This window comes from Cupressus sempervirens, chromosome 4, assembly GCF_028749045.1.
Source record: "Cupressus sempervirens isolate cs-2001-9-10 chromosome 4, ASM2874904v1, whole genome shotgun sequence".
Taxonomy (NCBI): Eukaryota; Viridiplantae; Streptophyta; class Pinopsida; order Cupressales; family Cupressaceae; genus Cupressus; species Cupressus sempervirens.
Window position 1 is genome coordinate 556244807 of NC_143121.1, and position 16655 is coordinate 556261461.

At 32.5% G+C, this 16655-nt stretch overlaps 1 protein-coding gene and 1 long non-coding RNA gene across 4 annotated transcripts in view; one reads left to right on the forward strand and one right to left on the reverse strand.

Annotated features, from left to right (window-relative positions):
* Nucleotides 1–14319, reverse strand: part of LOC149562405 (uncharacterized) — a 29265-nt gene extending 14946 nt beyond the window's left edge. The window contains exons 1-2 of the long non-coding RNA XR_016363499.1: nt 14001–14319; nt 3785–3819 (exon numbers count right to left, since the gene is read on the reverse strand). This is a non-coding gene — a long non-coding RNA (uncharacterized LOC149562405). The remainder of the gene's footprint in view (nt 1–3784; nt 3820–14000) is intronic.
* HSP70T-2 (heat-shock protein 70T-2) lies at nt 9795–12687 on the forward strand. 3 transcript variants are annotated; one of them, XM_089825912.1, is made up of 2 exons: nt 9795–9973; nt 10683–12687. In XM_089825912.1, the coding sequence occupies exon 2, from the start codon at nt 10743–10745 to the stop codon at nt 12477–12479; it is 1737 nt and encodes a 578-aa protein (XP_089682038.1). In that variant the 5' UTR covers nt 9795–9973; nt 10683–10742; the 3' UTR covers nt 12480–12687. The 3 variants fall into 3 exon arrangements, with proteins under 3 accessions (XP_089682038.1, XP_089682039.1, XP_089682040.1); XM_089825913.1 differs by having other exon boundaries at nt 9863–9973; nt 10647–12687; XM_089825914.1 differs by having other exon boundaries at nt 9921–9973; nt 10653–12687.
* Nucleotides 14320–16655: the final 2336 nt, after the last annotated feature.

Consider the following 16655-nt stretch of genomic DNA (forward strand, 5'->3'; position numbering starts at 1 on the left):
CAATAGGTGCAATGAGAGGGTGGGCTACCCCACGACCCTAGTGAACCCATTGCATCGTGATATGTGTCCCTAGGGGTCCTAGGGACATAGGACAATCGATGCTATGGGTCGAATGGGGTTGTAGGCTAGCCCACAACCCCATTTGACCCATTGTATATATTACCCTAGCTTACGACCCCATAATAATAATAATACATTACTATATTATATAATAATAGAAATATATCACTATATATTATATATATATTACTATATTATATTTAATAATAATAATAACAATAATATTTTACTATATTATATTTTATAATTATTATTATAATATACTAATATATACTAATATATAATAATATACAATATTGTTGAACACTTTCCAAATTGATTTCTTTCCAAAATTTGGGCATTCAATTTTTGAAACAAAAATCTATGACCAAATTTCAAGTACCTAATTTCAAATTGGGCACCCAGTTACACTTGGTATTTACCAAACCTCTTTGGTCAACTCAAAAAACGTGTTTGAGACATGTTTTACTGATATTCAGACTTTGAGTAATCATCTAACAATATTTTTTCATCGAAATTCAATGAAACAAAAAGGGTTTTTTTATTACAGTCTCAAGATTCCATCGATATAATTGTTGTCAAATTTCGAGCTTGATAAGTATTTATTAGTTGTTTTTTAATGAAGATGTCTGTAAATTGTTGATTGACATACTAATTGAAAAATAGCTATAACTTTAGTATAAGATTTTTGAATTCTAAAAGCTACTTCACATTCTATGCTTCGCCTAGTATAAGATTAAAAAGAAAATTGTAAAGTTTTCAATTAGTTAAGGTGGTTAGACGTGAGAGTTTTTTTTAATTTAAAAAAAAGTTATAGTAAAAAATTCATATTTAATTATTTATTTAGAATAAAAATACCTGAAAATATGTGTCACATCCAAGCATGAGTCTATTTTTTGTATCTATAATTATATTTAAAAATATCATTTGATTTTAATTAAGATGGTCAAACATACACCTACTTTTTATTTTTTCCCTAAAAGTTTTGTAGTACTGCATTAAAATCCAAAATTTTGACAAATCAAATATTTTTTTCTCGAGATAAGGCCTAGTAGTTTATAAACTACATTCAATTTCCTATAGTTTCTTTTCTTACAAGTTTTTGATATAAAGCCCATAACTTATTGAAAATTATGTGTCAACATAACCTTGATTTGCTAGTATTCCACTACCACTTAAGGCCATAGTTTGGTTGACCATGATCCTGCACATACCCCCAAACCTAATATTAAAAATCTATTAGTATTAGTTTTAAAAGTTGAAATTATTGATAAATATTATAAGATACAATTATATTTCATGATTTGATTTAAATATTGTCAAAGTCAATTTCACTTTTGAAATTTAAGATTATAAGAATGAAATCTATTAATTGAATATCCAAGTCAAATAAAAGAATATTCATTTTAAAACAATTCAAACATGATTATTTGAATATTATGACATTTTAAGCTTTAAATCTAATAGATTTTTTAATTTTAAGAGTTGGATATTTATTTTAAAATAATCAAACTATTAGGAATTAAAAATTAACATTTTATTCTTTAATTCTTAATTTTATATTAACATGCTTTTAACAATTTAAAATATTTTATATAAGACTTCTATTTTAAATATATTTTCTAAATTTCTAGAAGAAATCCATCTTTGCTTTTGAATTTTTTTGCTCATATTAAATTGTACCGACACAAGTTTATAAAAACCAAACCATTTAATAAAAATCAGACGACATCTAATTTAGAACAAATTGATAATTATTATGATCTCGTTTTCACTCAATATTTTTTCATTAAAATAAAATAATCAACTTCAAATAAATTAGGTAAACACAATACAATATAATTTTAGTAATTTTTAATTATTTATGCCTAACAGAATACAATATAATCTTTTATTTGAATTTTTTCAGCACATAAATTTGAACACTTCAACTGAAAACTTGTTAATTTAATACTCAGTATTTAAATTTAAATGCTTAAATAAATCCATATTTTTGCAATTAAATCTTAATAATTTCTTTTCACAATTTATGTTCTCAACATGAACAATATCATTAATGAAAGGAAAATAAAATGAAAATTGCTTAGCATCATTCGTGACTAAATAACTAACCTATGCAAAATAAAATTTAAATAATTGAATTGAGAAATTAATAATGTTAGTTTTAATTATGAATCCAACAAAATAATTGCTTATTTGGGTCCGAGATGAAAATTGTATCTAACAATGGTGTAGACACCAAGGTTGAACATCATTACAGAGTACATAATGGGATACATTCTTCCTGGAAAGCTCATTGCTAATGTTTTCTTTGAGGTATATGGGTATGCAAGTTTAAGCCAAATGGTTGCATTCTTGTTAGACTTCAAGTTGGGGCATCATATGAAAATCCCACCTCGCTCCATGTTTCTTGTGTAGGTACACTATTTTATACACTCTCCTTTTCAGTTTGAGATCTCATATTCATCAAGGAATCTCCAACATAAGAAAAAGAACTACATCACTTCTTCATATACTTATATATATAAAATACCATAGCATTCTCAAGGCCCATCCCATATGAACATTTGTTTGAACATCTGATAACATTCACTTTCAGAGGATGGATATAGCAATGCCAAAGCCATACTCCAATTCCCATAGTCATTTGTCCACCATACTTCTACCATGTTGACATCCCATGGGGATGAAATTTCTACGATGACATGAGGGAAGAGCACCCTTTATCATCTTTGTTTCAGTTGTCTATTCGGTAGAAGTTTTAATTACTAGTAATTTAGTACATTAATAGTTGATTATTTTATTTTAAAAAGGTGAATAATTAGATCAATGGTACTCATTAGTATTAATAATAGACAAATATTAAGATAAATAAGTGAGCATTGGATCAAACATAAACAAATTTTTTTTACGATAATAAGAATTTAGACAATACTTTAAAATGATCAATTTTTTACTCTTATAAACATATCTTGTAAGAATTGTAATTATAAAGGATTAACTTGCATATACATAGTCTTCCGAAGTTCCATTCAAAATCATAACTTGGTTTTCACGAAAATCATTTTGCACCTAATGTAAGAGAAATGACTAAACCAAATAAAAATATAAACTATGGAAACTATGTTGATCAAGAACAAACTACAAATAATTCTAATTTGTGGGGCAAGATAATGGTCCATGATTTCATCGCAGATATGTATTCCAAATTCTATGACCAATCAATGACATAATAATTCCACAAATAAAGAGCTTAATAAAAATGTAGAAGATATTTTTGAGGAGTTTTTATACTTAAGATGATGGCTTCTCTGCAATGTGATCCCATCTTACATCCATCTGATTATCTAAGAGATTTCAAAATGCAAGATATTTTATGGGTAGGTAGAGTGTCGATCATGGAAGGCAAGCATGTACTCTCTCAACATGATACTTTTGAAATGGGAGGAGGACTAGGAAAGAGAAGCATCGATACTGATTTAGAAGATTTTATCTCAAATTTAGGATGACATAAGATATAGGTTTAGTTCTTTAGTTTAACACTATGTTGATTCTGCTTTCTCATCTTTCTTTATTTTTTACCCCTTTGAAACTGTAGGGCTTCCAATAACTTATTAACACTTAACAAATCATAAATCATGTGCAATGCAGGACATTGGTAGTTTTGTTATACAATAATATAAAGGAAAAAAACAATTGAAATGAGCAATAAATGCACACTTACCTGGAGTCTTGTACCCTTTGAATAGCAATAGAACCCTGTGAAAGAAAAAATATCAAAAATCTAAACATGTTTTATCTAAGGAAAATTTGGCAAGATTTATGATAAAATTTCAAGAATTTAAACATGTTTTATCTAAATAAAATTCTACATGATGTATGATAAAATTCCATATCTTTAGAACAATGTGATGCTTGCTAATATGATTAACAAATTTCATAGCTTTCAATCAAAGTATATTAGATGGTTTGTGATTTGACAAACTAAAAATTATTAAAGAATTAGGCTACAAAGTTGTTAAGATTTGGTTTCATGTAATAGAAATTGGTTACAATTTCATTATATGGATTACTTAGAAGAAAATTAAAAGTAAAGATAGTTGTCTTCAAAAAAATTATGATTATCTAAGCTTCACAGTTTTTCAGGACTGAAGGGCCTCTTGACTAAATTTTTGTAAAAATGTATAGAAATTTTTGTTATTGATCATAAAAGAATTATATAATATATCTTGAGCTTATTAAATATTAAGGTTGTCCATACTCTGGGTATCCCTTGCATGTATTTTTAAAAAATCTATATTTAACCAATAAAACATCTTTTCTTCTTATAGTTATTTTTTTCCAAGTTTATTTTCTTCTTATAATGATGGCACTCAATCAATTTTTCCAAAGATGTATTTGTTGGACAAAACAATGATTTTAGCTAACATGCATTCTCCAAATTGGGAGAAGGTCTATGTCACTGAAAATGTTTGTTTTTTATTAAGTAAAATAGGTTTTTTACGGGGGTTCCTGAAACCCACCAGTTAACAACATAAAAACTATTAAAAGTTTAGGTCTAGCAACCAAGTAACATAAAAAACAACAAGCCTAACTTGACCAATAGATGAAACAAAAAAAAAAGGCCAAAAGATAGGGAACCAACAAAAACTAGGAGAAATGATTAGGGCACTAAATATTTTTCTAGCTCCAACTCTTCCTTGGCCTCAGCCTCATTGGTATTCGATTGGCTATTATCCAGGGAAACCTCCTCTTCCCTCTTCCTCTTTTCCACTCTCCTTCTTTTGCTCGGGGTCTCACCCTGAAGCATCCTCATCAGTCGCCCTGGTTTCCTCTTTGTCCTTTTCCTCCTTCCCCTTTTTTCTTTCCTCCACCATTGTGTATAGCTGAATGATGCTATCATTAAGACCTTTAATTGTGTTAAGGCTCTAGTTAGCCGAGCTATGGAGAGAGTTCTCCATCCTTTCCACCCTTTTTTCGATCTCAAAAACTCTTGCATCTAGCTTGCCAATTCTGACATTCCCATCCCCCCCTTCTAGCCGGTCCTACCCCTACATCCTGAACTTAATCTCTTCAATTTCATGGAAGATCCATTTAATGGACTGGAAATTGTCCACCAAATTGTTGTGGGCATTTTTTAGGATCTTCATTCCCATTTCCTAAGAGTTATCACTAAGAATCACCAAAGTCGAGTTAATTAGCTCTTCCAACTAAATTTTGCCATCCCTTCCCTCCAGAACCTTTGGATTGATATGTTCTCTAAGTAGACCCATTCTTGCAATACTGACATGAAAATTCCTCCATGCAGTTTTACTTCCCTTTTCATCCAAAGAAACAGTAGTATAAGTCAAGCCCTTTTCCTCTTTCCTTTCTTCTAAAGCTTCAGTGGTGCTCTCCTTTCCATTTTCATGAGCCTTCTCAACATCTTTCTCTCCTTTGCTTTTCCTTTGGATTGAGTTGTCCACCTTCCTACTTACCTGTGCCTTACTAGTACCCTCCTCTCTCACATTGCCCTCTTTATCTGTATCCATCCCCTCTTCCTCATCACTATAATCCTCCTTCGAGTTCTCCTCCTACTTAATCCATCTCTTCGAACCTTTCCCTGGCTTCATTTTCTTCTTCCTACCCATATCCTTCATGATTTTAGCCTCCTTCTCTTCATCTTTCAAGTGCAGACCCGCACTATCCTCCATGTCCAACGGGAGGTAGGAGCTCTTTGTCTCCTCTAAAGAAATTGCCTTCTAGGTTACAACCCTTCCATGAGTTTGAGCTTTAAAATGCTCATATATGAGTAATAGCAAACCCTCATGGAAGGCTAGATTAGCATACACTTTCTTTTTATAATCCATAATACTCTTATTTGTAGAGAAAAACAAATAGAAGGGGATGGAAATTTTTGTTCCATACCTAAAATGGTTTAGGATAAGGAAATGGTGGGTTTGAATCTTGTCAAACCTAGTGTCAAGTGTAATGTAGGAAATAATTGCCCTTAGGACAAACCTCCATAGCTTCTTAATAGATGCGGGCTCATAGTAGGCACCAATCTTCACAAGATCCTTCATCTCCTTTGTGTCCTTTGCAAAATCTTTCACCACATTTAGGGATATTTTCTTATCCCTATAGAATTTTATGCCATGATTGGGTGAGTTAATGACCTCAACAATTACCCCTTCATTGACTTGGAAGCTAACCCCATCAATCTTTACCTTCTTCTCTCCCCATGTCTTCATCATAAGGTTAGTAATCTTCAAATCCCAGCCAAGAATTTTTTCAATGAAGGATGAGATATTGCCTTCCCTCAACTTCTCCCACACCTTTGAACACCTCTTCCATTTCTCAACTTCTCCCTTCAACTCCCTTTGATGCCTCTCCCCAACCATTATGTTGTAGAAAGAAAAAAAAGACTTATTGTTCTCCATGCACCGTGAGTTGAACCTTTTCTTATCTCACAAAACCTATACTTGCCTCAAAAATTGGTAAAGCTATTGTAATTAGCAGTTGCCCATAAGATCGCCCATAAAATGTGTCAAAAGCCCCCCAATCATAATGCCTCTGAATCGGCCTGTGTCAAGCCATCATTACTTTATAAGTTTGATTGACAACATTAACTTCCATAATTACACTTTATGTTGCATGTTCTCCCTTGGATTCTCTCTAGCTCAATTATACTTTTTGTGTCCATTGAAAATCCTTCTCCACTAGACCATCTATGTGACTTGTCCCTCCTTACTACCTCATTAGCCATCTAATTAGCAACCATGTTTCCCTCACGGTAAACATGTGACACATAGACCCTTTCAAAGGACAGGAGAGTATTTTTTGTTTCCTCCATCATATTCTTAATACTCCATAGCGGAGGGTGTTCTCCCCTTAGGCATTTTATAATGTTATTTGAGTCCCCCTCCAACAAAAGGCATTTGATCCCTACCTCTTTATCCAATTTAGTAGTTTGAAGGGTGGCACAAGCCTCCGCATAATGATTAGTTTGGTATCCCAAGAGGAAAGAAACCACCGCAATACCATACCCATGACTATTTTTTATCACCCCTCTGCTACCCGCTACTCCTGAGTTGACTTTTTCTACACCATCAAAGTTGGCTTGTGCTAAATTTCTAGGGGTAAAGACTAGTGACACTCCTTTCTTCTTGTCTAAGTATCATTACTTCTACTATTATCACCTATAAAAGGGTTAGTTCCTTTAATACACATATAATTTTCCATGAGGGAATTTTTAATTTCACCAAAAATAATTCTAGCAGGAAGGTTAGCATCCCCAAAGATCTGGTTATTGCGTTCCTTCCATATAACCCATCCAAAATGAGGCAAGACCCATTTACTTATAGTTTGAAGCCCTTAACCTTGCCAAGAATTATCCCACTACCTAAAGAACTCAATAGTCGAGTTAGGAGCACACTAGCTCAACCCAAAAGCTTGACTGAAAATGCTTGTTTTCTCAAGTGGAAAAATTAAATTTCAAAAGAAATTGCTTGTAAAGATTAGAAGACAACAGCTTTTCATTGAATTTTTCTAGTTTGGACAAACTTTCAATTGTTTTCCTTGCTCAAATGTAAAGAAAATCTCAAACAAAAACATAGAACTTTCAACTAAATTTGGAAATTGAAGAGCTTCTAAAAGTTTTCAAAAAAGATTTTAAAAAATACATTGAGCTTTAGAAGTTTTTTATTCCCAAATTTGCATTGCAAGCTATAAACTATATGAAATCATTTTGACAAATTCCAAAAAAACTTGCAAAAGGGTTGTAGTTTAGGTTACTTGGTAATACCCCAATAAGTTTTGTATGGAGGGGATGGAAAATATTTATAAGCTTGCTCCATCACCAAAAACCTAAAATTCTTTTTGGGCTCCTCTTAGAAGCAAAAAAATAACCATTATAGTAGAAAATCATAAAAGGTAGAAATTTTCATAAGACTAAGAGTTTACTAAAAGGGTGTTAGGGTTAATCCATATTTGGATGCACTTTGTGTATTGGGTGATGTTGGGTGATATTGTATTATGGGCTAATGATTACAAAATGCCTTACAATGTGATTTCAGATCCTATGCCTTATGGGAATAAAGGTGGAGTGATTATAGCTTGTGGGGCTACTTTGTCTTGGCAAGATGGGAGCTTGACAACTTTTAATTGCTCACTTAACTTACCTATGACAATGTAATATAGTTTTGTGATTTCTTATAAGGAGAACACTACCTCATTTTTCTCTTCTACAAACACTAGCCAACACAAGGAAGTAAGCAATGGTTGAGGTCTGACGCCCAGTGAGCACAAAGTCAAAATAGAGTTTCACTGGCAACTTTGATGGTTGAAGAATCCATGAGGCTAATTAAGCGAATCCAAGATTTTGGAGACAACATCATTTCTCTTTGGCCTGCCATCTCAAAGCAAATAGATGATGCAAAATGCTATTAATGCTTCGGTTCAGGAAGGTTTGGTTGTAGTTACATTATTAAGAATTTTGAAGAAATTTTACATGTTCTTCTTCTAAGAATAGAAATAAAAAAAACCAGGTTTGTTATGGGCATTTGTTTCTTGATTTCAATTTGCTACTTTTAATTTATATGCACATATTCAACAACAAAAAGTACATACTCTGTCAACAAAGATTCGAAAATTAGATGATTTAACAATGACATCTAAAATTGAAAAAGCAATTGCCTAACATTCCAAATGATAAAAGACACTAATTGTTGACTCTTTTTGGCATATTCAAGCTAATTTCCCTACAGTTGGAAACTTTTCCAAGGAAATTATATATTTAGCCAATTATAAAAAATAGTCAATTAATTATAAAAATTCAAATACAAGCAATATGAATCCATTAGTATCATATTTCTTGTGGCTTCAAGTGTTTCAGAATGAATAAATTATTGAGAAATAAGATTTAATTTTTATTCTTCTTTAGCTTCCTTGGCTTCTTCTACACCTTTGTCTTAAATATGGTGTCTTTCTAAACGAATTTAAGCAAAAATGCAATACCCTACCACCTACTCAGCTAAAATATCTACTTAGTAAAGTGTAAATTCTAAACTGGATAAATAAATGTAATCACCATAGAAGTGAGAATAAAGCCTAGAGATTGCAAAGGGACATTCAAACTCAAGTTTCCCCCTTTGAAATTATGTCATAGACTTATCAAATACTCTCTAATTTCTTTGCCTTGCTTTGCCTTATTCATTGCCTCCATCTCTTTCTTCCATGCCTTCCTCTTCACTATTTCTCCCTCTTCCATCAAATAACTAAAAAATGGACTAGCATGCAAAATGTTGAAGCACATTCTTCCACATGAATTATTTTAGGGTTTCTACATACAAATGATTCTTAGGCATATTGACATTTTAACGTTTTTCCTAATTTTGTTAAGCTAGAAATAGAAAAGACTATTCCAAAAGTAATCATAACCAATCGTAAAACAAGAATGAATATATAAAAATGTGTTTTAATAGAATTATTTCAAGAGACCATTAGTTAAATGAACTAAACAAAATTTTCAAAACACACATTGATTGTAAAGAAACATGTGAGAACTATAGTCTCTGCAAGCTAGATTAATTATCTAGTGCATTGCTTTTGAAAACTAATAGCATCTTAATGGATGCATAAAGATTGCTAGAAAGTACAATTTAAGATACAAGCTTCCTTACTATTTCTAAAGTGGACGCTTTTGAAGTTACACGTGGAGGCTTTAGTCTTAACACGTATAAAAAATTTCTAGATTGTTCTTGAAAAACGGCGGTGTCTCTGCATCCTCTTCGCCTTCCATAGAAAGCTCTGGAAATGTATTTATTATTCCACATTCTTGAAATCTTATTTATCCGCATACTGATCTCTAAATGTTTTACGATCTGTCTTTTAACAGTTCAAATCTTCAAACGCCGCAGCTCCTTACGATTTTCAGGTAGATGTCTTTTTAATTTTATTTTGTACTTTAAACTTAGAAGTTGTTTGGCTACTGATCTTCGGCGAGGTCTCCTTATTTTTCCAGAAAATTCTCAATCAATAGCCTTAGCCTTTGTTCTGTGCAAATTGTTAATGTTTGCTCAACCTCTTTTATTTTCCCTATTTTTGTTTTAAAATTGCGACTTATTCGAAATATAGTGTTGGGCTGAGATTTATAAATATTGATGTTGAAAAGATGTCCGCATGTATATTGCAAAGTTGAAGCTATTTAAAAAAAATCAGAGTATTATATATCATTCTGGAAAGCGTACCAGGATTCCCTGCGTCTTGGATTTTAATAATTGTATCGATAGGTATTAAGGGATTTATTATGCCTTTTTCCATAAACTCTGGTTCATTTTACAGTTTTGTTTGAGAACTGGGTGTTTTATGAGTGGAAATCCTTTTCTTTTGTAAGTAAATCCATGACAAAGTTTCAAAAAAAATATTTATTTTTCACTAGGGATATGATACTGCCGGATTAAATCGGAAGTTTTTGGTGATTGTGTACCATTTTTCTTGAGAGTCTGCAACGTGTGTGAAAACATAGCCAAAATTTTGTGTTCTTGCAATTTTATTTAATTTTCCTTCAGTGTAAGCAAATTTCCTGTGCTTTGGTTTGACTACTAAAGTTGTAGTTGGGATTGCATTGAATCCATTGGCAAAAGCTTTGTTCAAGGAAGATTTGAGGATAGAAGGAGTTTTTGGTAAACAACTCCAGCGCCAAAATGAGCGACGGAGAAATAGGTTACACAGTGGCCTCAGACAGTGAGGCGGTAAGTGAGGATGTGGAAGGAGGCACCCCCTTTGTGGAGACGGCCATCGGAATCGATTTGGGAACGTGCGAATGTCGTGTGGCGGTGTGGAGAGACTCAAAGGTGGAACTTCTGCAAAATCCAGGAGGACAGAGGACTATGCCCTCTTATGTTATGTTCCACGGCGACACTCCATCTACCGGTGTAAGCTCCACCGTTCCATATCGCGAGCCCTTGGAACTTCTCTCCGGAAGTGCGATCTTTAATGTGAAAAGGTTAATTGGGAGAATGGACACGGATCCTGTTGTGCAAAATAGCAAGAATTTGCCATTCATGATAGAGACATTGGACATCGGTGTTCGCCCTTTTATTGCAGCATTATCTAGTGGTGTGTGGCGATCTACCACTCCTGAAGAAGTTCTTGCTATTCTTCTTGTGGAGTTGAGAGCTATGGCGGAGGTCCAGCTAGGGCGGGCTGTGCGAAGTGTTGTGTTGACGATGCCTGTTTCCTTCAGTAGGTTTCAGCAGACTCGTATTGAGAGAGCTTGTGCCATGGCTGGCTTACATGTTCTCCGGATGATGCCAGAGCCCACGGCACCACTTCTTTTGTATGCTCAGCAGCAGCAAATGGCGTCTCAGGGGATTGTAGGAAGTGTATCTGAGAAGCTCGTTGTGATTTTCAACATGGGTGCGGGGTACTGCGATGTTGCCGTTGCTGCAACAGCTGGTGGGGTTTCACAGATTAAAGCCCTTGCAGGGGCTGCCATTGGCGGTGAGGACATTTTGCAGAATGTTATGATGTATGTTGCCCCAGAAATATGCCCCATTTCTAGGAGTCCAAGGGGAGAGGAGGCTAAAGTAGTAGGCATGCTTCGAATCGCTGCTCAGAATGCTATCCACACACTATCTTCCCATGATAGTGCTACCATAGAAATTGACATCAGTGGGATGAAGATATCGAAAACCCTACTACGTAATGATTTCGAGAGAATCAATTGTGAAGTGTTTCAGAAATGTGAGGACATAATTGCCCAATGCCTATTTGATTCACAGATTGATGTGGAGAATATTGCAGATGTTATACTTGTGGGCGGTAGCTCTCACATTCCAATGATTCGGAGTATTGTATTGAGGCTTTGCCAGGGGAAGTCTGTATATGAGGGTTTGAAACCACTGGAGGCTGCAGTGTGTGGTGCTGCTCTAGAAGGGGCGATTGCATCTGGAGTTTCTGATCCAAACCTTGAGCTGTTAACGATTCAAGCAACTCCTTTGAGCCTGGGTGTTAGGGCTGATGGTACTGAAGTTGTCCCTATTGTTCACAGGAATGCTACTATTCCAGCGAGGAAGGATGCATTTTTCACTACAAGTAATGACAATCAGTCTGAAGCTCTGATTGTAGTTTATGAAGGTGAAGGGAGGAAAGTGGGGGATAATCATCTCATGGGATTTTTTAAATTATCAGGAATTCCTCCTGCTCCCAGAGGTGTTCCATTGATTAATGTGTGCATGGACGTTGATGCAGCAAATGTGCTGAGAGTTTTTGCTGGTGTGACAATGCCAGAGTCTAAAACCCCTGTTATTCCTTATGTTGAAGTTAGAATGCCGAATGTCGATGATGGCCATGGGTGGTGCATTGAAGCACTTCTCAAAAAGTATGGTACATCTCTGGATATATGCACTGCACAAAAGCATCCTCAGAAGCAAGAGTGAAGATATGCTCTCAAGTTTTTTCTTTGGATTTGGGCTCAGAGTTGGCAAGGGCACTGTTGATAAAAGTTTGTGTTGGAGATTGAAATGAATTAGAGAAGAACTTCCATAATGTCAATATTATTCTTGTGCTTCTTATTTGAATTTAGGATATATGTAATAATGCATTTCTTTCAATAATGAATTAATAATAACATTTATAGAGTGTTTATCTTGTGTGTCTTATGACTGCGGTGTTCAACGTCAGAGGTTAGTGGGCATTTCTTGTTTTAGGATTAGATTTGGCAAATCTTGATTGTTTATGTCCAATTTAGAGTTATATGAAGTGTACCATGTTTTTTGGCAAATCTTGATTGTGTATGCCCAGATTTAGAGTTATATGAAGTGTAACATGTTTAAGTAAGAGGAAAAAACTGCATCATTTGTTTGAATTGTAAAACCAGGAACAAATTATAGCTTACAGGATGAGGACAAGTAGGAAGAAAGACAGAGCAAGGATAGCATGAAACCGGAAAGAACATGCGACTCTTTGCCTTTCGCTCTTAGCAAATGTTGTGAAATAGAGTTTGCTGTACATAAAAAGAGAATGAAGAGACCGTGTTCTAATGAAAAACAGGGTTCGAATTATTTCCTCCTGAATCGTGTCTGGCTGTCTGTATCCCTCGTTGAAGTGTGATTTGATTCATTTGATCATATAGTATTTTTCATTTGGGAATTGTTTATACATTTTAAAGAGGTATGAACTGGGCCCCTTATTTTTACTGTTGATGGTGTCGGTTCTGTGCTGTAATGGCAGAACTCTTGATCAGGGTGTTATTTTTGAGCTGTAATCACATAGTTCTTGATTATCGTTGTTTAAGTTTGGCAGTTAATGCCTTGTCAAGATGGCTGCCAGGCATCAGGGTTCTGTCCTGACAAATAATCATACGTGGAAACAAATGTTGATAGCAGCAGGGTAACTTTTAGCGTTTCAATAAAAATCCTATAGATAGAACAAGATGCTTAAATCACGGTGTATAACTTGCGTTGTATTGATATGGGAAGCAAGCTTGAGAAAAAATGAAATTTAATTCTCTCTGTTTTGAAGGTATTGGCAATATCTAGAGTGCCATAAAGCTAACGTAGAATTTGAAACAACTGGTTACAGGAGGGTTTGTTAGTCTTTTAAAATTCCTGTAATTTGAAGGTATAAACAAGAAGACAGTTTATGATATAATTATAATTATTGTTTGGATATGTATTGGTTTTTTTTGGGTAAGGATTGCTATTGTTATATTTGTTTGAGGATGGATTGGCTTTATGGAAGAATAGAGTATGCAAAATTAGTTTTAATATTTTTATTTTTTAATTTAAATTAATACATATAATTTAAACTGTAAGTATTGCCATCAAAACGTTACTGGGAAATCTATAGGTGCAAATATATGAATTAATATTTATCATGACACATCAATTGTTAATTTTAGGATTTCTACTGATGTGAAGAGACCAAAACCTTTTGAGGAATTCTGTCAAACAGTTTACCTGCTTTCACTGTGCTTGTACAAAACCTTTCTTATCCTTTGTGCTTTGATGAAATCGATTCCCTGTTCGACAGCTCCCATTTTGGCAGTAGGGGTAGAACATTGAAAGAATAAACTAAATGCCCTCTTAACCTTGTATTTATTTATAAAGTATGACAATTTGAGCATGTTCGGCTCAAATTCAAGGTACTCTCTGAAACTCTCCTCTCCTGGATTTCGCCTTAAATCAGATTATGTATGTACGTGCCAACATTTACAGCATGGGTTTCATGAGCGATGAATTGCGGAAAAGCATCTCTTGTATTTTAACGTCCAGGAGCTTCATGATAACCAATTTAATTGGACATACCTATTGGCATTTCCTACAGTTGAAGTTATATGCATGAATTTAAATAAAAAAATAAATTAATCAATTTTAATATTTTAATATTTGAGAATCGAACACTATTTTAATTGAGGCAGTTAAGTAATTAAATTTGAGTAAGAAGTAAAATAATGTTTGAAGTGTCTTCTCAAATATTAAGTAATTATTTAATATTTGAGAATTTGAGTAACAAATAATTATGTAACGTTTGGAAATAAAATAATGAAATTATTTAATGTTTGTAAATAAAATAATAATATTAAATTACTCAAACTTCTCAATATTGAGTTAAAGAATCTAGTGAGCTGGTCGAAAGTTTGAAAAGCACGTGAGTTAAAGAATCTAGTGAGCTTGTCCAAAGTTTGAAAAGCACATCAATCTTTTAGGGGTTAGAGGGTAGAGAGTTCTCAAATATTAAGTTTTCGTAATAAGTATTATGAATTTAATACGGTTAGATTCTTAAATATTAATATGCTGAGAGGCATATACAATGGGAGCAACAATTTTCAACACGAGAATATTTCAAGGAGTAATCCGTGTAAGAAAAAAAGATGTGGTGAGTCACAAACCAAATTCACTTTTAAAAATAAATTTAAATAACAAATATCATTTTGCATTAAAAAAAAACCAAATTAAAATATGGAATGCTATTTGGCAATTATAATTATTAACAAATAGAAATAGAAAATAAATTTAATGGGAGTTGCAATAGTGTTAAGAATCAATTTAAAATAGAAAATGCCATTTGGCAATCATAATTATTAACAAATAGAAATAACAAATAAATTTGGTGAGAGTTACAAATGAAATTTATATTTATAAATCAATTTAAAATAGACAATAAGAAAGAAAATGGAGTGGTTACAAAGTATGCCCGAAATTATGGCTGGCCAAAATAATAGGAAGCCAAATGAAGTTGAATATTAGGCTTTAAAAAGTAGGGGCCGAAAAAATAAGGCTTAAATAATTTCATTTAAAATTGAAATATTAAATATTATTTTTTAAAATTAATTTTTGCATGCACATTCATGCTTATATTTTTTTGGAGTGGGGGGAATTTTAAACGAATTTGTGGAATGTGAAGAGACATCTATTGGGGGATATGAGGAGTCTCTCACAAATTATAGAAAAGGCTCATCACTTTACTTCCATTAAATGTTTGGAGGGAGGAAAAGGTGGAGATTATTGGAGGAGTAGATTGAAGTTTTTAAGAGGAGTTGGTTGATGTTTTGGAAGAACTTTTTTTGCAGGTGAGATTTTTATTTTATTTTTTTAATTTTTAATTTAGTTTTAGATTTAGTTATGTATTTAGATTTAAATGTTGATTTATTTTTAAAATTAGTTGTAATATTCTACTTTGTAATTTCTACTTTGATTTAGATTTCAATTTCAGTTAGTTTCATTTAGAATTAGAATTGCATTCAAAATTGTTAAAATTTTCATATAATAGTTTAGCCTTGCATGTTTGATTTAGATTTAGAATTGCATTCAAAACCTATTTGATTTATATATTTTATAATACTTTTCATTTGCATATTTTTAATGTACATGTTTCAAATTAGTTTTAGATTTTCCTGTTTGATATTAGTTTTTAGATTTACATATTTCAAAATGGTTTTGATTTGCATGTTTTAGATTTGTATGTTTCATAGTAGTTTTACATTTGCATGTTTCAGAAAATTTATATTTTCATGTTTCATAATTAAATGATATCATTAATGTGGATGGCAATGTTGCCATATCAATGAAATTTATATTTTATTAAAGTTAATAATTTATTTAAAATAGATAAATCACATATTTAGTTTTTATTTTCTCATTATTAAACTAGATAATATATGTATTTTATTTAAATATTTTTATCTTAAAAAAAATGTATATAATGTTTGAAAACTGGAAGGCAGTGCCACCATATTTCAAACATTACAATCTAAATGTTTCATTCAAAATAGTTTTGAGTTTTATTTATCTTGTTTTGAACATTATTCATTTGAAAGAATTTATGTTGATTTCTAATACTTTTTTATTCTAATTATTTCTATATGTTCATGTTTTTTTTATAAATTTGCAAGTTAATATTTGAGTTATGGATGCCTTCAATGGAGAATCAAACATTATTGATACTAGCCTAACTACTTCAGTGGTGTCAAATAATTTCTTGGATACGAAGTTTGATAAATGTCGAAAAATAATTAAAATGTCGCATAGAAATATAATTAAAGTTGTGGAGAATGCAATATTGTCAATTGATTATGTTGAGGAAATGGAAGTAATGCAAATCAAAGATGCACA

What these genes read in the sequence shown, in the direction of transcription:
- HSP70T-2 (XM_089825912.1), top strand. Translation starts at nt 10,743, where the DNA reads ATGAGCGACGGAGAAATAGGTTACACAGTGGCCTCAGACAGTGAGGCG.